We start from the raw sequence: 25677 nt of genomic DNA, 5'->3' as shown, positions 1-25677 counted from the left end.
TTAGTTTTTTTTTCAAAATTTTCTAATAAAAACAAAATAAATAAAACTTAATTTGAAATAAAATAGATCTTAGGGCCAAAGGCATTAGTAGTTAGTGTTATAGTTAAGCTTAGAGTGTCCGTATGGGGCTATTAAGTTAGTTGTAAGTTATGGATAATTAGGCTAGTTTTATGAATTTTTGTCTAGCTTTGAGATAGGTTTAAGAATGAACTAATAAAAATGTATTAAAAAAAAAAAGTGCGTTGGACTGTTATGCCAGAGGTCTTGGATTCAATCCCTGCCATCTAAAGTTTTTTAACGAGTACTGCCTCTTGTGAGGAATTGACAAACTCTCTAAGAGTATTTCTTGTCATGAAAAATGCCTTCTAAAATTATACGTTCGAATTCGGCTTAAAACAGTTGGTCCCCTCCAACCCTGACAACAGTACTCGCACACAGGAATGGTTAAGAGTTGTAAGTCACTAGGCCCTAGTTCTCAACGGACTGCTACGCCACCTAATTTTTTATTGTTAAAGGTCTAAGAATTTAATAGTTAGCAACAAAATGTTAAACCTTTCTTTTCGTTTTACTAACTAGTAAATTGCTGATTGCCTTTTATTAAAAAACGAGCATCCAAACATGTCTAAAAAGGGACAGTTCCTGAAATTAAACAAAGCAAATAAGCTTAAACAGGCCTATTAATTGGAATTCCAAAGTACTGACTGAATTTACCGAAGTACTGCTCTTATAAGAATAATTATACTGATGGCACATAGACTAACCAAATTGCTAAATATTAGAGTTGCCATTCCTTCAAAAAATAAATACAAAACTTTAGCTTTGATAGTTTTTCGAAAATCAAAGTTGTCCAAAAAACTACAAAAAAAAGCTGAACTTTTCAAATATGTTTTCATAAGAAAATTTAAAACAATTACTATTCACAAGAAATAAGATTTAAAAGTTTTTAGCGGTTACCAAGTCATCAGTGTCTTCTGTTTTCTTCAACAAAAATTGTCTCTTCAATTGAATTTCCGTACATGTACATCATCTCATAATTTAAATTTTGATTGGAATGTTTCACTTCCTTGCATTAGCATTAATTTGAATTGCAAACTTTATAGAAAATTAATTTTTAGTAATCTTTATTGTACAGAAAATTGCCACAATTTGAGCTCAATTTTATTCAAGAACACAAGTGCATATACATATGATGGTAAAACTCAAAACCAAAATTCGAAGAAGAACTACCTTATCCAGTGGTATTTTTGAGATTGAAAGAAAATTACAAAACTCAATTCAATCCCAAGGTGTATGCCCTTTGATTTGGTTTAATCAAAAAATATATATATACGTATACTACGAATAGGTACATATATTTTGGTATGGAATTTCTAACCAGAGTTCAGACCAAGCGCATAAATTGATGCGTTAAGAGTTTGGTTACTCTTACCTAAACATGACTTGGCGCCGGAAATTAATCACTTGGAATCAATTTAAATCTCAGACAGCCCCACAGTAAAATTACTCCAACCATCTCCATACTCATCCCTCCTCCACAGTCCGATTGAATGGCTGTACCTTTTACCCTTATCTATACTTTCCTCCATACTACACCCCCTTTAAGATACAACACCTCATCAGTTCAAGCTGAGTCAACGAAATACTAGGAACAGGTACATACACATACCTTGATTCCCGAAATGTAGGAACTTTCGTCAGAAATGGGGATGTTTTGGAGTCAGTAAATCATGTGCATGCCCCTGTGTGTATAGACAGTTTATTCCACCTTTGGGATGCTGCCACTGCGTTTTGTCCTTGCAGCATCAAAAACGAAAAACAAAAAAAACACACTCACCCAAACATGCATGGATGGACACCAGACGAAACACAAGGAAGACTGTAGACAAATTTCTATTCCGAATGCAAACCGTTCCATCGTCGGCGTCGTCGTCGTCGTCGTCATAGTCCTTATAGAAAGAGAACAGAGTCTGGGTCGTTCGACTGGATATAACACTTTCACTTGCTCCGGGTTTATTGATGTACATGAGGTTGGCATCGCTATTATACCAAGACCAACAACATTGACAGGATATTTACCTTTTATCCTTGAGAAGCACAAAATTGGCAAACTTTTCCCGAGTTTTTGTTTTCTTCTTTTTTTAACTTTTTAGTGTTGGTTTTGTTCCAACCTCGCAACTAAACATTCCCTATTTTTTTTTCATAGTTTTTCTTCCTTTCAGTTTTACATACACACAACTGTGGCCAAAATAATAGGAACATTTCTTACTCTCATGATCAACCATTTTTTCGTTTTAAATGTGTTTTGGAGACAGGATAACTTTAATAAGAAAATTTTAAGTTTACGTATTGAGATTTTTAGATGCAGTTTTTCAACTGTTATTCGTATCCTTAAAGCACAATTTCGATAGAAAGTTTTTTTTTCTTTCCGATGGAAATCTTCAAAAGACAATCGGTAAGAATCGGTACCGAATTGTAACCACCTCACCGGTGGTAGGACACTTTTTGGAAAAGTGGATTCTTAAGAAGTAATTAAAACACAGCACATCCCTTAACATCAATGATTTTGATTTTGCAAATTACTAGTCTTTGTCTCTTAGTTTCTGGACATTCTCATTGTTTTTAAGCCTCTATTTGACTTTATAAGAAATTTAGAGCAATCCTTGAATTTAATGCTTTCAAATTTTTCGAAAAATGAGCGTTGGAGTTAATTCTAAGTGCTGATTGCGAATTCGAACTTCGGTTTTAACTATCTGCTTAAATTTTATAAAATACCCGTTTTCAAGGTTTTTTTATTTTTAAAATTATTCAAAAACTTGAAATGATAAAATTGTTTAAACGACGGTTTCGTTACAAGAACAAAAATTACGTTGAATCTGTTTTGCCTTTTTCTGTTGCGAACCGTTTTAGCACAAAATCTTCATCGTTTTTTAAAGATTAATTTGAGACACTTCAAATAATATATAAAAATATTATTTGAACATTTTATCAGGGAATATAAATATTTCAACTAAATATTGAAGAAACCGATTAAAGATTTTAAAAACTATTAAGAATTTTATTTAGAAAAATCTACCGCAAAAAGCTTTATTTAAGAAAATAATATCTCAAAAACCTTGATATAGAGTAATTTTGAAGCCGAATTTGAATTAAGGACGTAAAAACAATTGGTTTTTGCAAAAATATGGGTATTATATAAATCATGATGCTTTTAAGGCTTGAAGGAGGGCTGGAAGAGATTTTAAAGTATTGAAATACAAATTAATGTATAAATTATTAATGTATAACAAAAATTGAACACAGGTCACCCAAGAAAATTAATCCTCAATTTTTGTTCTGTAATCTGTATTTTTAGACATCAATTTTTCAGCTTGGGTTTGTATGATTCTCACTTGGCTTGTTGGGTCAATGTGAGGATCATTTAATCCCAAGCTGAAAAATTAATGTGCAAAAATGCAGATTACAGAAAAAAACTTGTGGATTTATTTTCTTGGGTGACTTTGTGTTAAATTTTTGTTGCTATATAGAATGTTGCCTACATTCAAATTAATCAAAATTAATTATCATGTAATAAATTTAAACCTTAAGATCTTGGAAATCAATATTACATTTGTTAGATCCGAAATTAAGGAACATTAACAAAATATTCAACATTATAATCAAGGAGTCAACTTTTTGATTTGTACCATTAAATCCTTAAGACATAACTTCCAACAATTAATTTGTGTTCCTATTGTTTTGGCCATAGCTGTATACAAATATGTATGCAGTTGGATATATGTATGTGAACTTTTACATATAGATAGATGCATTTCAAAATGACGATGGTATTTTATTATTTTTCTATTTGTATCTTTTCAGGTGTACTATCTGTATCTGTATATTGGCAGTATGCTGTTTCTGTTCTTCATGTACGCCACATTGCTTTGGGGTCGACCGAAAATTCCATTAAGCATAGGTGAGTTGAGTTCGTTATAATATTAAGGATGGTTGGCTTGCTGCGCGAGACAGTAGATATGTCTCTAAAGAGCTACAGCTTCAGGAGAGCTGGAAGGGCTCCTGATGCCAATTTCGTGACATAGCCGGATTTAAATTAAGATAAATACCAAAAACAAATTTCTAATTATTTGGCTTCAAAAGGGAGTTTTTTGTTGAAGATTTCAAAATTGTAATTCAAATATATGAAAGGATGTCGTATCAGAATCCACTCCCAGTAAGAGAGGGGGTATGACTTTACTTGCAAAATACTTTGTATAATCAAATCCGCTACTGGACTAAGAGACAATTCATGTCCTAGCAATTGGGAAAAAGTTGTACGTGTATAATTGCGTTTTATTTGACTACATTGCACGCCAGAGGGAAATTTCAGAAAACTCAAACATGATACTGAAAATGGTGCTTTTATTTTAAATTTCTGTTCGCATTAAATAACAAACATTAAAAAAGATGGAGAGCGTCGGGTCGTGCTATGCGCAAATAATAAAGTATGCAAATAAAAATTTACACTGCCGAGTCCGGCAGTCGGAAAAATGAATTTGAAGTTTATGAAGCAATTTGGCAAGAAAACAAGTTAGCGTACTAGTTTTATGTGATGTAACTTTTTAACAAATGAAAGGTTATTTCGAATGTTCAGGATTTAGAAACCTGTGCTAGTTTTACACAGCGTTTTCCAATAAAATGTTTAATTTTGAATATTTCAATTGTTGGGTATATGTGGCTGTTAAGGATGTCATATTTTGACATTTGACAAGTAATATCTAAGGCATTACTTAAAGTAGAAAGATACACAACAACAAAATTGTTGACGAAATTCGCTGTGAATGAACATTTTCTGTCACAGTTTGTTAAGCACTTTTGAGTCTTTGTGAAGTACATATTGGGTGGAAAATTTTGAACAATCGTTACAAGTTTACAATCGAAATCGTGTGGTTTATTCAAGACCAGTTGTAGTTACAGTCCGTACTGTTTACTAAAACCCAGCTTTCTCGATTCCTTGTTGATATTTAAAATCCACAAATGACTTATCACTATATTTCGCATAAGAACTTTTGAAATGAAGTTTAAATCCATCAAATTATTGAAATCATCTTTAGTAGTAAAACCCCATTATGATTTCATGCATAAATTTGCAGTTTTTTTTTACGTAAATCTTCAAAATCTTTTTTCTGATAAATAAAAACTGTATGGTCTTCCCAAAACTCAAACCCATTCCTATTACAATACTTTAACTTTAATAAATTAACACATTTAAAAAGGATAAGAGATCGCCGATGTGATATAATTTATGTTTTCTGATTTAAAGCATTCATGTAGGAAAAATTACCATTTTGAACACATTCTACTTTTCAAACCCAAATTTGCAAAGTGGAAAGTCTTTTCTAAAAAGTGAATATTTTTGTTATTTTGCAAAGTTCACCAAACAATAGACTTTTCAAATGCTACAAAGAATTTTGGAATATTTTTCAGTACTATGCAAAAGGAATTTTCATTTGCAAATACATAATATTTTTTTTGAAAAGTAGTCGAAAACTAATAAAAAAAAAAGGCTGGGATGCGACCCAGACTAATAAACTCTCATCCCGCCTGTCGTTTTGTCTTGCTTAAAAGTTTGTAGATTTTCGTGTTGGGTTCAAAAAGTTGTCAATTGAATTATTCTTAAAAAAATTAAAATTACCAATAATATTTTCCATATCAAGGAACAGTTTAGTTTGAAAATCTCGTTTTGTGAAATAAAATTTTAACCAATTTTATTACCATTTCTTAAATTTTTATAAATTGGATGAGCGATATCAAGAACCGAACATCAAATTTTGCGTACGTTATATTTCTTATTGTTGGATTTTTACAAAAAAAAACTCATTAATGTCGAAAGCAATATTTTCTGTGAAATAAAAAAGTTTAAGACAATATTTTTAATTTTTGAAAACCTATTTGAGTCGAAAGTAAATTTTTACCAAGGTTTAGTATTGTTTTTTTTTTAGGTTTTTAATTTTTGTAAAATAACTTTTAATGCGTTTTTTTTAATTTTACTGAATATTGACAACTATATTTCTTAAAAGATAAAAGTAGTTTAAAGCCAATATATCAAAGCTTTGAAAAGATATTTGAGTCGAAAATAAATTTTTAAAAACTTTTATTATTTTTTTTTGTTAAGGTTTTTGTTTTTGTAAAAAAAACTGTCAGTTTGATTTTTCTCAAAATTTGTCCGAATGTTGAAAGCAATATTTTTTGTAAGGTTGAATAAACTGGAAGCCATAATCTCAAAGTTTTAAAAGGTATTTGAGTCGAAAATCAACTTTTACCAACTTTTGTTAAATTTTCTTTTAAGTTTTTATTTTTTGTAAAAAAGCTGTCAATTCGATTTTTCTCGAAATTTTACTGAGTATTGACAACAATATTTTTTAAAAGATTGAAGTAGTTTAAAGCCAATATCTCAGGGTTTTAAAAAGATATTTTAATCGAAAAACAATTTTTTTTATGTTTTTATTTTTTTGTAAAAAAAACTATCAATTTGATTTTTTCAACATATTTCAGAATATTGACAAAAATATTTCTTATAAGATAAAATAAGTTTGAAACCTTAAACTCAAGTTTTTGAAAAGATATTTAAGTCGAAAATCAGTTTTTACCAACTTTAAGTTATGTTTTTGTTTTTTATTAAACAAATTGTCTATTATGTTTTTTTCAAAATTTTATCAGATGTTACAAACATTATACTTCGTTGCACAAAATTATTTTGGAGATGAAATCATATTTTAGTCGTAAAATTTTCGAGGTAATAAATTTTTTTTTCTAGTTTTTTTAAAAAATGGAATTTTTTCCAAAAACAAACTTGTTTGGTATCATCATGTTACAATATATGATAAAAATTGAATTCAAGTCTCTAGCGCCATTGGTTCATGAAATATTTAGGGTTGACCAAAGTTTTCAACTTTTTTTAAACTCCTATGGTAAAAAAAAACCACCCACGAAATTTTTTTAAGACCCCTTTCTGCATCTTTCTGCGTTATTATTTGTATAACAAAATATATTTGAAGTCGATATCCCTGCTGGTTCTTGATTTATAGACGACGAAAAAAACGTCGCGAACGTACGTACACACACAAATTTTTTATTTCGACAAAACATCGAGAAATGTAAAATTTTTCAATTTGACAAATCGGACACATTATAATAACTTCCTATGGTAAGTTAATAAATGAACTGCTTTGAAAATGAAGAAGTAAATAATAGTTAACAAGACAACGGACATAGGCTATTTTTTGTTTAATTTGACGAATTTACACGAACAGGAATTTTGAATTTTAAGGTTAACGCGTTGATTTTTCTCAATTTCGAACCGTCGACACCATAGCCATCCTTCAATTAAATTTGACAGTTAGTTGCAATAAATGTTTTAAATAAAACGAAGAAATTAAAAATAGTGACCAAAGACTATTGGAACTATACGAATTAACTACGACTAAGGAAATGAGGATTTCCGGTACCATGATCAAAGATTTTTTTCATTGCATTGATCTTAAACATAGCCTAAGATTTAATTTGCAACTTTTCAAAATACGATTTAATTAATTAATTGCAAAGTTGTATTTTATGAGTAAATTGGTGAAACACTTTTATTTTTAATTTTCAAATAAAATCTTTAAAATCGAATCTTATCATTTTGCAAATTTTGTGAAGTTTGCAATTTTACTTTGCAGGATATGATTTTTTTGCAAAGTTACAAAGTGAAACATGTTTAGTGAAAAAGTCTTCATTCCAATTCTCAAACTCAACTCTGGCTTCATTTAAGTTTTTAACGTACATTAAAAGTTGTGGGGTTTGTGAAAGTGGGTCATTTCCAGAATTTATCAAATAATAACGATAATTATAAATGCAATAAAACAGATTTTTCATGACGACGCCATTTTGTAAGATAGAAATGCATATTTCTCGTAAAAACTATCACCGTGCTATAAGAAGAGTTTTGAAGTGCCATCTTAAGTTTCTTTCTTTCATAATCAAGAAGTTGTTGAAATAATTAGAACATATGCCTTGCTGTTAAACAGTTATCTAAGAATAAACCAAAACTATTTCCGTTAAGCTTTTAAAATTAGTAATATGTATAAGGTTTATATAGATATTCATTCTTTTATTTAAATAAAAGTCCAATTTCACTGGTCGGCAAGTTTCTCTTCCAGGCAATCAAATTGCACTTTTTCAATCGGTCTTGATAACCTTAATTCCAATTTGACTTCAAAATCACTCTTTAACGTAAAGTTTTTGAGATATTTCATTTAAATTGCGAAAAAACATGTATACATAAATAAGTCTTTTTGAGGCTAAGTTCATGAAGTTGTATTTATTTCGATACGACTCGTGATCAGTTTCCAATATTCCTTTTTCAAAATTCAGTTTAAATATACGTACAGTATTTCATGCAGATTTTTATTCCGCTGTCTTACACAAATCTAAAAAGAATGCCCTAAAATATTTGTGTTGAAACGGTTTTTAACAGAACAAGGTAAAACGGTTTAAACTAAGCTTTTTTCTTGAAACTAATCTTGTATGTAAACAATTCTATTAAATGAACTCCTTGAAATATGTTAATAAATCAAATGAAAATGGATATTTATAAAATCGAAGGATTCGCAATCACCACTAAAACTTATCTCCAGAACGTACATATTTTTCAAAACTTAAACTTTATTTTCAAGGTTTGCTTAAAACTTCATATGTTGTCATATAAAAACTAATAATTAATGAGAATATCCAGAAACTAAGTAAGATTCTGAAGTAATTTAAACTGAATCTAGAAAAAACAAATTTGTACTTTTTAAAATCATCATACAGTTATTTGCTTAGCAATATATTGAGCTCTTACTAAGCGTTAAAAAGCTCTATTTTGGTAGTCTTAAGCATTTTAAAAATTGCATGTTTTAAAAATCTAATGTGTTAGACAAATTAAGGCGAGATTTGAATTCAGGATAGATTAATCCCTTAAAAAAGTCTTGTTTTATTTGTGTGACGGAAAAAAAACATTATTTTGACGTTGTTGGCTTCAAATGCTTTGCAAAGGCGGTGAAATAAATTTTGTAGGTGATTATGTGCACATCAAAATCAAATCAAATGGAGTGGCGCAACAGTCCGTTGTGAACCAGGGCCTAGTGACTTACAACTCTCAACCATTCCTGTGTGCGAGTACTGTTGTCAGGAATGGAAGGGACCTACAATTTTATGCCGAATCCGAACGGCTAGTTTTGAGAAAGCACTTTTTCATGACAAGAATTACTCTTGAAGGATTTGTCAATTCCTCGCACGAGGCAGTACCCGCGAAAATTATTTTTTTTTTTTTTTTTTTTTTTTTAAATTAAGGTGGCACATGCAGGGATTAAACCCAAGAACCCTTGCATGACAGTCCAACGCACTAACCATCATGCCACGGGTACTACTTATGTGCACATCATTATGTCTAAAAATACTAAGAGCAGTGACTAGGAGGTACATTATTGTTTTGTTCTAATAAACGAAAAAGTAATCAGAATAGAAGTAAGTCCCTAAATAAGAAAGTTCTAATAAGTACTCGAAATTTAAACATTACGCTTATAGCAAGCGTCAAACTACGATCAAAGGCTCATCATAATGGTTGTTTAAACACCTTCCATTTGCGCGAGCCACCTGATCCGCGGTCTTTCTCTACTGCGCTGTCCTGTGGGTGTGGATTCGAAGACTTTCCGGGCCGGAGCATAGGTTTCCATGCGCTCTTCGTGACCCAGCCATCTTCGTCGTTGGACTTTTACCCTTCTGGCTAAGTCAACGTCGCTGTACAGCTCGTCGTTCCATCTTCTCCTCCACTCCCCTTCGATGCATACGGGACCGTAGATCACACGAAGAACTTTTCTCTCGAACCGACCCAAAAAGCTTTCATCCGCTTTTGTCATAGTGCATGCTTCTGCAGCGTATAGCAGGATGGGAATGAAAAGGGTCTTATATAGCAACACTTTGGTCGCTCGAGAGAGGATTTTACGAATCAATTGCTTTCTTAGTCCAAAGAAACAGTGGTTAGCAAGAGTTATTCAGCGTTTGATCTCAGCGCTGGTGTTGTTTTCTGCGTTTACAGCGGAGCCTAGGTAGACGAAGTCCTTGACTACCTCAAAGTTACGTCTGTCGATGGTGACGTTTTAACCAAGACGTCGGTGTTGTATGTCCTTTCTTGACGACAGCATGTACTTTGTTTTGCCATTGACATCTCGCTGAGTTCTTCCGATTATGTCAATGTCATCAGCATATTCTAGTAATTGGAAAGACTTTTGAAAGATAGTGCCTCTAGTGTTGACGTGTGAGCTCTGCACTATTCTTTCAAACACGATGTTAAACAAATCACATCACAGTGCATCACCTTGTCTGAAACCTTTTTTGACATCGAAAGGTTCTGTTAAGTTGTTTCTAACCTTTATGGAGCAGCGTGAATTCTCCATGGTCATCCTGCACAAACGGATTAGTTTGGCAGGGATGCCAAAACCAGACATGGCTCTATACAGCTCGTCTCTGTAGATGCTGTCATATGCGGCCTTGAAATCGATGAAAAGATGGTGGGTGTCGCTTTGATGTTCTTGGGTTTTTTCCAGGATCTGCCGTAATGTGAATATTTGATCAACTGTGGACTTTCCTGGTCTAAAACAACACTGATAAGGACCTATCAAGTTGTTGACGATGAGCTTTAGACGTTCACATATTACTGATAGACTGATTCCTCTATAGTTGGTGCAGTTTAGAGGGTCCCCTTTTTTCAAGATCGGGCAAACAATATTGAGGTTCCATTCATCGGGCATGGTTTCTTCCAAACATATCGTACAGATAAGTTGGTGCAAGCTCCTAACCAACTTATCTCCAGCTACTTTAAAGAGCTCGGCATTCAAGCCATCCGCTCCAACGGCTTTATTACACTTCAGCTTAAATATGGCAATCTTTACTTCGTCCAAGTCGGGAGGACGGGATTGTTGGCTTTCGTCGTCTATGTTGAATGGATCATCCTACCTGACAGCGGAATTTAGTTCGTCGTCGCCGTTATACAGTCTGCAGAAGTGGTCCTTCCATATCCTCAGCATTGACTCCGGTTTCACCATGATGTTTCCACTTTCGTCTTTGCAGCCTTCGGTTCTAGGTTTATGTACCTGTGAATTTCGTTTCACCTGTTCATAAAACTTTCGAACTTCATTCTTGCTTTTAAACCTCTCAACATCTTTGACAGCGCGCTTCTCATGCCCTCTCTTTTTCCTTCTGAGAAGTCGGTGTTCCTCTCGCCTCTTCTGCTCATAGAGCTCATGAGCAGCTTTCGTCCTTTTATGCAGCGCCGCTTTGCGTGCCTGTTGTTTGGCTGCATTTGCCTGCCAACATTCCTCAACAAACCAGGGGTTCCTTGTTGGTGGCTGTTTGAAACCCGGCACATCAGAGACGGCTTCTCTGATTGCATCTTAGTAATGTTGCCACTGGTTTTCGATACATTGTGTTGGCGGAAAAGGATTTGGCGATTGTAGCCGTTCGACGTTGTACCTTTTCCCAGTATCTGCCTATTTTGCATTGTCTCTGGAAGTCCGAAGTGCTACCTTGACTACAACAAGGTAGTGGCCCGAGTCGATGTTAACTCCTCGGAAAGTTCGGACATCAATGATGCTGGAAGCGCATCTGGCGTCGATCGCAATATGGTCAATCTGGTTGACAGTATATTGATCTGGAGAAGTCCAAGTACCTTTGTGGATGTTGAGGTGTGGAAAACACGTACTGGCTACCATGACGTTTCGCCCCGCAGCAAAATCTATGAGCCTGAATCCGTTGTCGGAAGTGTTGTCGTGCAGGCTGTTCTTCCCGATTATTCCACCAAAGATGTCTTCCCTTCCTAGCTTAGCATCAAAATCGCCCAGGACTATTTTAATATCGCAGTTAGGACACTGCTCATATGTTTTGTCTAGGAGCTCGAAGAACGTATATTTGGTGTTATCGTCGTTTGCGTTGGTTATCAACAGTAAATCTGTCCGTATGCGAGGCTTGTTGGTGCTTCGCAACTATGAAGCTTTTACGTGGCCAGGAAGTCACCCCGACGTCACAACCCCCAACCTGGATGGCCAGATCCTGAGTATAACTCCGAGGATGGGGAGCCGGATAAAACCGCTCTTTATAGGCCTGGGCTCCGAATATGTCGACGAAGCCCTATAAGACTATAACAATCATTAAGTTTGTAAATAATTAAATGATTTTTTTTTAAATAGGAAAGTATTCTTTACTGGAATAGTACATTTTCATTAATATAGAAATAAATATCATATTCTACAACATTAAAGGGGAAATTTCAACTTCACATCACCAGCTACCCTAAATATATGCATTTTTGAATACCTATCTTTACACATACGTTTAGATATGCTGAAAACTTACTCCGTTAATTTGAATTTTAGAAACTGTGATTTTAGTTTTCAGTTTTCAAAACTTTTAAACCACTTTCATGTTTGAAGTGTTATTTATTACTTATTTTATGATCATGTGAATTTGTGTGCTATAACTTACTTGAAAACCTCGAAGCTTCATATAAGGGGTACAAGTTTGATGAGAACATTATTCTACTCTATAAATCTACATTAAAGTTTTCAACTTGATTTTTTTCTTTTGCTTTGACATAGCAATAAAGAGCACTCTCTCAAAAGCATTTGCATATAATTTAATTTTTGTATTTTTCTTCTTTTTTTCTCCATCTAGGATCTCCATCTAAATCTTCATCCTCGAAGAAACGCAACTCAACTAGTGCCTCATCGGAGAGCATGGATGAATCGGATACGGAAAGTAGCAACTCAACGGATAGCAAGCCAATTCCAAGTACAATACCATCAGCGCGTAGGCCATCACTGTTGGCCCCATTGGGACGTCAACATCACTACGGAAGTTTCTACTTAAGAATGGGTGCTGTTGGTAAGTTTTCCCTTAAAACGCAAGACCAGAACCATAACCGTAGCTCCTCTGCAATACCTATATACGATCAGACAAATTACATATGCAAGTGCACGAACTCCGAATCCCCCTCCCTTCATCTGATAAAATCAAAAAGGGATTGCTTATCCCCTATTTACATTCCTTTAAGTTCTGAATTATAATTATGAATATGCAAGCCTGGGAATCAAACTTGGAATAGGACTAACATCCGGACAGGTTTGCGGAAATTTTCTAAGTTAAGAACCTTTACTCGTTGCATCAGGGGCCAACAAAAAAAAGTACCTAAGCTATGAAAGCTCTATAACTGAGTGGGTCTTGGGGACTTTTAGAGGATCAAAAGGGTTGTATCTACATGCTCAATTGTGAAGAAATTTTATTTTGTAATGCTGGGGCCGTGAGTTCAATAGAAACCACACAAAACATTCCAAATGTATGAGCATAAGAAGTCCTCAATTATCCTCAACTTTGTGGAGTTCTTTTAGATGATTTTGTTTACCATGCAGTTATTTCCCCGTAAAATCCTTGCCACCAATGTATCACCCTTAAAAGCAAAGCAGCAGAAAAATAGAAAAGTTGACTTTTGAAGTTTTCCGTTGAACGAATATAGTTTAAGAAATAAGGACAAAATTGTGTTAATGAGTTCCTTCCAGAGTTAAAGTTTTGCCTGTGATGCCAAAGTCCTCTACCACCAAGGCCTTACTTATGCCCTCACTGCGCTGACAAATTAGGTGTTCCACGATGTGATTATCAACTTGAACTCCATTCTAGGGCCATTCCACTTCCTGAATAAGAAACACATTGAAATGAAGAAGGTGGTAAAATGTGGAGTTCTCTTCCATTAAACATATATATGTACCTCTACCTATAGGCTAGGCTTTTTCTAGAGAAACATTTTTGTTTTTCATTTTATCTGGGATGCTTTCTATCCTTTTGTCATTTTCTTTTGTATAATTGAATCAAAAAGTGTAGAGTTTTTTTTTCTTGTTAATATTAATTATTTAGAGAAGCCTCACAGTCTTTAAGAGTGACGTTTCCTTCCTTAACTAAAACCAAAAACCTATACATACCCAACCTACATAATATAACTCTCATAATAGAAGAGGAAGTCAAAGCCGGAAATGAAATGTAAATTTTGTTGCGGAAAGCTCCTTTGGGAGTGCGCGATTGGTGTGGTAATTAATTATGTTTCCGATTTCATACTTGGAAAAGTTTTTGTGATTTATAGAATTAAAAGCGGAATAAGCGTGTAGAACGGCGGCGAGGCAGTGCGTCTTCGTTTTTTGGCGCTTCTTCATCGGTTCTACTTTATTCTATGTGTGAAGAGATATAAAAGTTTTAAGGATCAAGTTTCTAAGTGAATCTCTACTTTGGATTAATAGCTTCGTGGAAAATTAACAAAAAATGAAAAACGAAAATACGATTTATGGTTTAAAGTTTAAAGTCTTTAAAGAATCTTCATAAGATACTTACCAACCTTACCTAACTTACCTATACTTTTGAATACATTGGTTTGTCGTCAGAATTTAAAGTACACAAAATTTCAAACTCAGATAAAACTGAGAAGACAAATTACTATTAATCTCTTTACTTGGGACATTGGAGGTATCTGTACATTTATATCTTTATATGGAGATGATAATAAGGCACGACTTAATAACTTTTTTAAAGTTTTCTTTTGTTTACAATTTTTTGTTCGTATATCTCTAGACCGAAAAACTTTTTTAATGCATTTAGCGAAGTTAAATAAAAAAGTTGGAGGTCAAGGAGATAAATTTGTAAGAATCTTAAATGTTTTGTAAGAGGTGTCCCGAAGAAATAAAATGAACCAAACCACATGTTTTGTGGCTTTTTTATTAAGATAAAACATTTTTATTAATTATGGAACACAAAGTCGTTCAACTGGCTGCATCAGCTGACTTCGCAGTTTCGTTGATGTTTTTGGACTGTAGCTCAGTTGATTGCTTGGATAAAGTTGCCTTTCATAAATTAATCCTTTCCGGATTGTTGGCATAACATCGGGCATCTATAGTTCCCTACAACAAATATCTAAATGCTTCAAATAGCAGATCTGACGAAATCAATTTACAACTCCAGGACGGTTGATAACACGATTGATGTAAAGAGGATAGATCCAGTTGATACAGAGATCTTCTAAGTCTAAATCAAAACTTATAGTTTATTAACTTCCCATAGGAAGTTATTGTAATGGGTCCGATTTGTCAAATTGAAAATTTTGACATTTCTCGACGTTTCAAGGTCCCTAGAGTCGAAATAAAAGATTTTTAGAAAGATGTCTGTGCGTGCGTGTGTACGTACGTTCGTACGTCCGTACGTCCGTACGTCCGTACGTCCGTACGTCTGTACGTCCGTACGTCCGTACGTTCGCGACGTTTTTTTCGTCGTCCATAGCTCAAGAACCAGAAGAGATATCGACTTCAAATAAACTTTGTTATACAGATAATAAGACAGAAAGATGCAGAAAGGGCTCTCAAGAAAATTGCGTGGGTGGTTTTTTTACCATAGCAGTTTAAAAAAAAGGTGAACATTTTGGTTAACCCTTAATATCTTACGAACCAAAAACGCTAGAGAGTTGAATTAAATTTTATATAATAGACTGCAACGTGATCTCAAAGAAGTATATTTTTTGAAAAAAATCTATCTAACAATTTTTTTTTCTAAATCAAAAAAACTGAAAAAAAAAAATTTGTCACCTCCTAAATTTAACGACTAACATATGATTTCATCTCCAAAACAATTTTGAGCAACGGAAAATAATGTTTTAAAAATCTGATAAAATTTTGAGAAAAATCGAATTGACAGTTTTTTTTACAAAAAATAAAAACCTAAAAAAAAAATTAATAAAAGTTGGTAAAAATTGATTTTCGACTCAATCATCTTTTTAAAACTTTGAGATATTGGCTTTAATTTACTTTTATCTTTCAAAAAATATTGTTGTCAACATTCAGTAAAATTTTGAACAAAATCGAATTGACAGTTTTTTTTATAAAAATTTAAAAACCGAACAAAAATTAACAAAAGTTGGTAAAAATTGAATATGGATTCAAATATCTTTTCAAAAACTTGAAAGTTAAACTTCAAACTTATTTTACCTTATAAGAAATATTGTTTTAAGTATTCTGAAAGATATTGAGAAAAATCGAATTGACAGTTTTCTTACAAAAAATAAAAACTTAAAAAAAAAATGTATAAAAGTTGGTAAAAATTGATTTTCGACTCAAATATCTTTTCAAAAATTTAAGATATTGGCTTTTAACTACTTTTATCTTTCAAGAAATATTGTTGTTAACATTTAGTAAAATTTTGAAAAAAATCGAATTGATAGTTTTTGTACAAAAAATTAAATACCTAAAACAAAAAAATAACAAAAGTTGGTAAAAATTGATTTTCGACTCAAATATCTTTTCAAATCTATAAAATATTGGCTTCAAATTAATTTCATCTTATAGAAAATATGTTTTCAAAATTCGATAGAATTTTGAAGAAAATCGAATTGACGGTTTTTTTACAAAAAATAAAACTCTAAAAAAAAACAATACTAAAACTTGGTAAACATTTACTTTCGACTCAAATAGCTTTTCAAAAATTCAAAATATTGGCTTCAAACTTATTTTATTTTACAGAAAATATTGTTTTCAATATTCAGTGATTTTTATATAAAAATCCAATAGTCCGTTTTTTCATGAAAAATGAAACCTATACAAAATAGTACGCAAATTTGGTTAAATCGATACTAGTACATATAGACAAACTTTTAAGCAAGAAAAATCGACAGATGGGATGGGAAGTTATCAGTGTGGGTCGCATCCCAGCCTCTTTTTTTTTAATCGTTTTAAACAGCTAATCAACAATTTGTTCTATTTCATCAAAAAAAGGACTAATATAAAATTAAAGCCATGGATAAATAATTTGCTCTTAAAATCTATAAATTTTAAAAATAAATTATAAAAAAATGTGGAAAACATCCGCTTAATACAAATCTAAAATTACGATTTAAAAAAATTAGCAAGGAAGTTAATAATAAAATTCATCAGAGTCGCGATAGTTATTATAACAAAAATCAAATCAAATGGGGTGGCGCAACAGTCCGTTGTGAACCAGGGCCTAGTGACTTACAACTCTCAACCATTCCTGTGTGCGAGTACTGTTGTCAGGAATGGAAGGGACCTACAATTTAAGGCCGAATCCGAACGGCTAGTTTGAGAAAGCACTTTTTCATGACAAGAATTACTCTTGAAGGATTTGTCAATTCCTCGCAAGAGGCAGTACCCGCGAAAATTAATTTTTTTTTTTTAAATTAAGCTGGCACAGGCAGGGATTGAACCCAAGACCCCTTGCATGACAGTCCAACGCACTAACCATCATGCCACGGGTACTGCTAGTTATTATAACAACAAAATAATAAATGCGAAGAATAATCCAAGAGAAGAATGGAAAGTCGTAAATGAAATTATAAACAGAAAAGAAAATAGTCAGTATAATTCTATGACAGTTGAATATGGAGATACATGTATCTCAAATCCAAAAGAAATTGCAAATCTATTCAACAATTATTTTACTAATGTTGGTAAAACTTCTTTTCCTCGTGATATCACAAACTCTTGTGAATGTTGTAATAGCTTCACCTCTTCAAATGTAGTACATAGTGAAAATAGTTTCGTCTTCGAAACAATAAATGGCCTTGAAGTACTGAAAACTATAAATACACTGAATAAATCAACCTCAGTTGGCGTTGATGGCGTTTCTAATACATTGCTAAAAAAAGCTGCTTTATATTTAGTGGATGTTTTGACGCATATTTTTGATAAAAGTGTTTTATTCAGGTGTTTTCCCAAATGACTTAAAATCTGCTTGTGTTATACACATTTTCAAAAAAGGGAGCAAAAAGGATGTAAAGAACTACAGACCTATTTCATTATTAAAAAGTAGAATCTTACGATATCTCACAAGCAAGAATTACTTTAGCCCCTTGCAATTTGGATTTAGATCGGGAATGTCAACAGAAGATGCTTTATTAAATTTCTGCTGTTCAATACAACAAGGAGTAGACAAAAAAATGAAATGTGCTGCGCTTTTTGTTGACATTACAAAAGCCTTTGAAATGGTCAGTCACTCTATCCTTTTGAAAAAATTGCATGATGTTGGTTTCCGAGGATTCATCTACAATTGGTTTGAATCCTACCTGTCTCAGATAGTCAAAGTAGGTAATGTTCTAAGTGATTCCATGGATATTAACTTGGGTGTCCCACAAGGGTCAGTTCTTGGGCCCATTCTTTTCTTGGTTTATATAAATTCCATCTTCAATTTGCCATTTTTAGGGAAATTTAACGCATTTGCTGATATTATAGCAATTGGATACAATTCACTTAGTCCATTAAATTTGGTTTCGGATATAAACTATGATGTACATTTATTAAGGCTATTGTTTGCGGACCATACATTTTTAGTCAGTAACAAATCCAAACTTTTGATGTTCAGCAATGGACTGCTGCAGTACATGCTTTAATATAGAAATAGTGAAAGATTTTAAGTATTTAGGTGTCAAAATTGGCCAACATTTAAAATGGACTGAGCACATTATGGATTTAAAGCAATATCTTCTTTCAACCGTAAGATGCTTTTATCGGTTAAAAAAATATTGTTCATTCTCCACGTTCAAAAAACTGTACTAAGAAAAATATGCAACGCTGCCCGCCTTACTCATTCTGCAGATTTATTTAGCCAAACAGGTATTCTACCAGTAAGACACTTGTTTTATTTTAAGGTTTTGGAAATATTTTTTATGAATAGTGGTTATTTGGAAAGCCCTATGAGTAATACATATAATATGAGAAATTCTAACTCGGTACGATCAAACATTTTTCGAACTACACTTTTTAGGAATTTTTACACTATTGTGTCTCGCAAATTATACAACAGTCTTGCTTTAAATCCATAATTTCGATACTTATAACATTGAATCTTTGTTAAACTACGTCATTTAATAATATTTATTCCCTTTATTTATTTACGTATATATAATAATTAAAATTTTGTTTATGCAGTTCAAATCAATCATAGTGATCATTTCATAAAAAACTTTTATCTCTGTTTCTGTTCTTTTATCATTTATAATCTGTCCACCCCACAATATAAAAATTTGTAAAATTGGTATGAGGTTTTACACCACAATCCACATCAAACTGTTTTTCCAACCTTGGATTTCTCAATTTTGTATTTTAACTTAACCTATGCCACTGCGTTTCGAATTGAATATTCAGCATCGTTAGAAAGGATTATTTTGTACCTAAAATCGTTTTACAAATAAAGCTACTCTAAGGATCATCTGCGAAAGGAATGATCATGTGCGTTCAACTTTTGAGTCAATTGGACTTTTATGAGACTAACTTTCTGTCAAAATTTAGGGTTCACAAAAAATGACAACCAACTACTTGACTTTAGGTCTTTTCATCCAAATCCTAAAATGTCATAAAACCCAAAAAGGGAAATGTCGAACTAAGTCCACAATAAAAATGTCATATCAATCATATCAATTTATACGCCATATTGGCAAATTCTAGCAACTTTTCTCGTTTCCTTAAAGTGAAATAAGGTCAAACATTTTTGTAACGTTTTCTTGACGTTCAGAGTTTTTGGGGGATCTGACATTTTTTCGTTTAATGTTTGATTTAACAATTACAATTTTAAACAAAAATTTACAACCGCCAAAATAAACAAAAAATGTGTCAGAATTAACAAATTGTTGAAACAAATGACATCTTTTGGACGATGTGTCAATAAGTTTCTTTGGCGTTATGATATTTTAAAATTGATTTGGGCAATATGACATAGATCTTGGGCTTTGTGGAATTTTCTTCTGAAAAAGCTTTTTGGGCAATAGAGCCATTTTTTTTCGATATGTCATTTTTAATATTTTTGACTTATTTCATTGGGCAATAAGACTTTTATTTAAAATGTCATAAGAACCCAACAAAGTTTTAAAGGTTTCGATAATATTGCCCAAATCGTATAACAACAAAATGTTTTGTTGCGACTTAACAAAACCTCGCAAAAAATAGTCCAGCGGTGTTAAATCGTAGCGCCGCTGTCTTGTTGGAACCACAGGTCGTCCTTGTCATATCCTGCTATTCAGGAATGAAAAAATCATTAAAAGTGTTTCTACAGCGTTCCCCATTGATTGTTACATTAAAGCCAGCTTTATTATTTAAGAAATAAGGACCAGAGCTTACTGCCCAATATCGATGAGTTTCGGGATCTATTCGAGGAATCCGGTGTGGAAGTTATCTGTATCTCGGAAACATGGTTCTCGTGCAATGTTAATGATCAAATGTGTTCACTGAAGGGATATAAAGTTTTTCGAGCAGATACATAGATTGGGTCGAGGTGGATGGGTGGCAATTTTTGTAAAGAACATTATTAAATGTAAGTTGCACTGTGTTTCCGCTTCCGACAGTAAAATTGAGTATGTGTTCGTAGACTTCTTGTTGGAGTAGTATACAGACCAAACAATAGCATTAGCTTTTTGCTTTTAATAAGCCTCTTGGAAGAAGTTTCTCATATCTGCTCTGATGTTATATTGTGCGGAGACTTTAACAGTAATTTTTAAGTTGATACTAGTTTTCCTGAAAGGTTAAGTATTTTTGGTTTGCAATCAGTAAATACTACCATGCCAACACATTTCTCAGGAAGCAGTTCAACGTTGCTCGATCTGTTCTGGGTAAGTGATATTCAAAAAGTTGCACTTTATGACCAACTTTCTGCACCAGGTTTTTCAAGACATGACCTGATATTTCTTGCATTCGATTTTCATATTTCTTCATATTTAAGAACATTCCAGTACAGGGACTTAAGAAATATTAATATAAATGCATTGGAACACCAAGCTAGAAATGTAAATTGGGAAGCTTTGTATTATATGCATTCAACAACAGAACAAATACAATTCCTTAACGAAAATATTAAAATCTTGTACGATGCTCATGTTCCTTCAAAAACAGTAAGAACTGACGTTTATAAGCCTCCTTGGTTCAATTCCAAAATACGAATTCTTATACAGAAACGTGATGAAGCTTATAAATGGTGGAAACGATATAGACTACAGGAACTAAGACAAGTTTACTGCTCCGTAAGTAATAAAGTAGTTTAAGAGATAAAAGCTGCTAAGGCCACGGTTTTTTCTACACGTTTAGGTTCGTCTTTGAACAAGCGTCAGTTGTGGAAGAATTTAAGAGAAATAGGCATTGGTAAACTTTAAGGTGACGCGGTTGACAATAACGATGACAACGTCTTAAATCGTAAATCGTTTCCATCAACGTTGAAAACTCAAACGATGTAAGACTGGGCGAGAGGGCCATAACCTCAACATTAAGTTTTGGTTTCAGCACCATAAACGACACAAATAAACGACACATATATAGTAGAGAGCCTTTTATCTTTAAAATCTAATGCTTCTGGTTTTGATGATATTCATCCCATATTTTTAAAAGTTATGTTCCCGATTCTTTTACCATACATAACTCATATTTTTAATTACATTCTTACAACAAGTGAATATCCTCCTCAATGGAAACTTGCAAAAGTCATCCCTATCAAAAAAAAAAATCAAAAACGGATAATTTTAGGCCCATAGACATTTTGCCTTACATCTCAAAAGTTTTTGAAAGATTGGTACAAAGACAAATGAAAGCGTATTTAAGTCGTACGAATCTATTAACGCCAAACCAATCTGATTTCCGTAAGACGATGGATGAAGACAAAATCTCGTTTCTAGTTTTACTAGACTTTTCCAAGGCATTCGATTCCGTAGACTTCTCTGTTCTGTGCAACAAACTTCATAATGAGTTTAGTTTCTCATCCAATGCTGTAGATTTAATCAAATCTTACTTGAGTAGAAGAAAACAAGCAGTTGATATAAATAACAATTTATCTGAGTTTGGGTCAATTTTGGGTCCACTCTTGTTTTCATTGTACATTAACGCACTTCCTAGTATTGAAAAGTACTGTAAAATCCGTATGTACGCTGACGATGTGCAGTTGTACCTAAGTTGCAGAGTCGGTCTCATTGGACATCATGCAGCTTGTATAAACGAAGATTTGGAGAGCATTTCACGTTGGTCTCAATCTCATGGCCTCTTATTAAACCCTTTGAAATCAAACTGTCTCGTTATTTCACGGAAACCATTAGACTTATCCTACTTGTCATTGGTATTCCTCAACAATACTCCAATTATATACTCTGAGACAGATAGAAATCTAAGTATTCTTTTTAATCGCTGCTTGACGTTGGATAATCATATAAATTCAGTCATAGGAAAAACGTATGGTGCTTTACGTTCCCTTAAAGCCTCTCAATGTTTTAACCCCATTCAAAACTCGAATTATGCTGGTGAAAACATTAATAGTACCAATTCTTATTTATGGGTGTGAAATATATAGTTCGTGCAGTTTTGAAAGCAAGCGTAAATTAAATGTAACTTTCAACAGCGCTATGGTTTACGAAGATATGAGCATGTTTCAGCGTTTTCAGTTAAGCTTTTCAACATGACATTTAACAGTTTCCTGGAGCTTCGTACTCTACTTTTGTTTTCTGACATTTTACTAACGCATGAACCCCGCTATTTGTTCGAAAAAATACGAACGCCTACTTCTAGTAAATCCGGACAACTCATTCAACCGCGGTACTCATCCTTAACATCGGAGCGCCAATTTTTATAAATAGTATTCGTCTTTGGAATAGTCTTCCACACGATATTAGGAGTATTGAAGACCAAAAATAAGCTTCATCGCTGAATAAAATTTTGTTCTGAAAATCGCATTGGTGGCCATCTTGTTCTGTGCCCACTCACCGAACGTACGAAGACGCGCGTGATTGCCCGCAAGCCAATATCCTTCCTCAAAGCAGATTATCACAGCTCAAATTTGTATGTTTTGTATTTCTCATACTAATTCCTCACTTTTGCTATCAGAAATCTTAGAGAATATTTAAGTGACAGCTGTCAAAACTTCGACAAAAGTATTGCCAGATTGAAAACCACAAGACTCGAAACAGAAAAAATATTTTGTGGATATAATATTTATATTTCGATCATTTTCGGAATATAATATATGTAATTTTTAATACCAAAATATAGTTTTTAATCTCTAATCCACTTTATGAAAAATTAATAGTATTTCTTTGAATTCGTTGAATGTCAGAACAATAACTTTATTGTGCTTTAAGGGCTGTGGTTACATGTTTCACTAGTGCCAGCTCGTTTAGTATGTTAATGCTATTAGAATTCTAACTTTTTAACTAAGATATAAATGTAGACTAAGCTTGTTTAAAATATCAGAATCTTAACCCAACTTTATTTTTGTTATTGATGCTTTCAGAAATGTAAAACAAATTATATCACAACTCTTGCTAATTCAAATTTTTAGACAAATAATTTATGTAGATACAAAAATAAAATAATTCCTTTTGTTTTAGCTTTTGGAATTGGAAGTATGATCTATTCAGGACTTGAATTCGGACAGTATTTCGAATTGGAGCGCGATACTAAATGTCATAATGTTATGCTGGCTTTAACACCTGCTACCCGAATGGCTTTCATCTTCATTCAAATGTACTTTATCTTTTTGAACAATGAGGTAAAGTTATTATATGAACATTTATTAACCGATGAAATAATGAAACGTAACATGTAACTTAATTATTTTTACAGCAAATAAAGGTTTATCGTTACAAGATAATAGCCCGATTCGGTTTGATGCACATGATTGGAACAAATTTGGCTGTTTGGTTAAATGTACTAATTCAAGAAACGAAGCACGAAATTTTGACATTTTATAATCCAGAAAATCGAACTCTAAGAATAGCTCATCGATTAGGTAGGTTCTTGAATAAAATTTTATTTCATTACAATTAATTAAATTTTGTTTTTTTTTTGTATTATTTTTTTAAGGACATCGAGCTCAACATAATATAGACGCTATGGCACATGTTCGTGTACCTCGTGGTCTCAAGGGTCCGTATCAGATTTTCGAATGCCGTCGTACGAATATTATAGGAACATTGGTACAAGACGCCTCACCATTCCTTTTCCCTTGCACCATTGAATACTCCCTTATATGCGCGGCCATATTGTATGTCATGTGGCGTAGTATATCCCGACCACAAGCTCCTCCAATCCAGCGTATGGAGACGGTGAACTCACCCTGCAAACGATCCCCTCATCACTACTCAGTCGACTGTGCTCGAGCCCATAAGGGACTCTTTGTGGGAATTCTCATCCTGGTTCTCACCATAATCTCGCTGATACTCTTCTTCGTACTCATATCCCGACCGGATTTTGTCAGTCTAGCAGTTACAGAAGTGACTATCTGTGAGCTTCTCATCTACGGGACAGCAACAATCGCGACTCTAGTCGGAATGATCCAGATTAGGCACTTGCAGTACGACGCAGCTCGAAGTTTCCAGTTGGATGACATCTTGTTGGTGGGGGCACAGACCGGATCTTTTCTTTATAACATCTTCACCGTTATTGCGGGACATTTCACCCTACGTCGTGATACAATCCTCGTGTTGATTAACGCCTTAGCGTCAATCGTGCAGACTGCTTGCCAAACGATGTTCATTTTGGACGCAAGTCGTCGTCAGGCTGTCAGCCCCGAACACATTCGAAAGAAACCCGGCCGTGAAATCGTAACCTTTATGCTTGTGGTAAATTTGGCAATGTGGGCCATAAGTACGCTGGAAAAATCACGAGCTGAATCCCACCCTATTCAATTGAATTTCTACGGTCTCTGGGCATGGACGATAATAACACACGTTTCGATGCCTTTGGCGATCTTCTATCGCTTCCACAGCACTGTATGTCTGTGCGAGATCTGGAAGAGGGCGTACAAACTAAAACCTACTTACATGTGAGAATGTGCCAGGGGGCGCTGTTATTGTTACTCTGATTTAGATTATCGTGAAGATTTAGTTTCGTCGTCAAGGACGCGTAGCGAGCAAGCGGATCGGTATCCTGTTTTCGTTATTTCGGATGCCAATTAATTAAATACAATTAAGGAATGTTAGGTTCTATGTTTTTGAGATTTTAAACACTTTATAATATATATAAAGATCTTTAGTTAGTATTAAGTTATTACTATTATTACTTATATGGATTTGAGATTTATTTAAATTTAGTATTATATTATTAAAAACAAAATCCAGTCCCCCTATGACAAAAAAAAATTATTATTCAAGAATTGTAATGACCAATTTTTAGATCAAACAGAACAATATACAGTAAATAAAATAGACATTTTTTAGAACTTTAAAACATATCCCCGTATTCCTAAAATATTAGACATGAATTAAAGTAAAATAATACATTGACTTATGTTGTAAATACACAAAGGCCTACACTTCGACACATAACAATACAATATTAAAGCTCTTGAAAACGAATATGTCTACCATGTATTTCGAATCATTTTTATCTGAACCGAAAAATTATAACAAGAGCTAAAACGGGATATATACAACACTCGCACTGCTAATTTTCCATCATCTGTTTTTATAGAATATTTTTTGGATCAAAAATACTCAACTTATACCCACCAAAAAAGCCACGAACGAGGTTATAAAATAAAATAAAAATATACACAAACTTGCATACTATTTTTGTATATTGTAAAATTCTAATTATACTTACAAAACATAAAAAAAGAAAA

At 33.2% G+C, this 25677-nt stretch overlaps 1 protein-coding gene across 1 annotated transcript in view; it reads left to right on the top strand.

The window, feature by feature from the left end:
- LOC129943986 (proton channel OtopLc) overlaps positions 1–25285 on the top strand; it is a 138421-nt gene extending 113136 nt beyond the window's left edge. Inside the window, exons 4-8 of the mRNA XM_056053093.1 lie at positions 3859–3955; positions 12727–12936; positions 23444–23604; positions 23679–23844; positions 23919–25285. Coding sequence (XP_055909068.1) covers positions 3859–3955; positions 12727–12936; positions 23444–23604; positions 23679–23844; positions 23919–24883 — 1599 coding nt within the window. The 3' untranslated portion in view covers positions 24884–25285. The remainder of the gene's footprint in view (positions 1–3858; positions 3956–12726; positions 12937–23443; positions 23605–23678; positions 23845–23918) is intronic.
- Positions 25286–25677: the final 392 nt, after the last annotated feature.

This window comes from Eupeodes corollae, chromosome 2 (genome assembly GCF_945859685.1).
Source record: "Eupeodes corollae chromosome 2, idEupCoro1.1, whole genome shotgun sequence".
NCBI classification, from domain to species: Eukaryota; Metazoa; Arthropoda; class Insecta; order Diptera; family Syrphidae; genus Eupeodes; species Eupeodes corollae.
The sequence above is the reverse complement of the archived record's forward strand: the minus strand, read 5'-3'. Positions and strand labels throughout refer to the sequence as shown.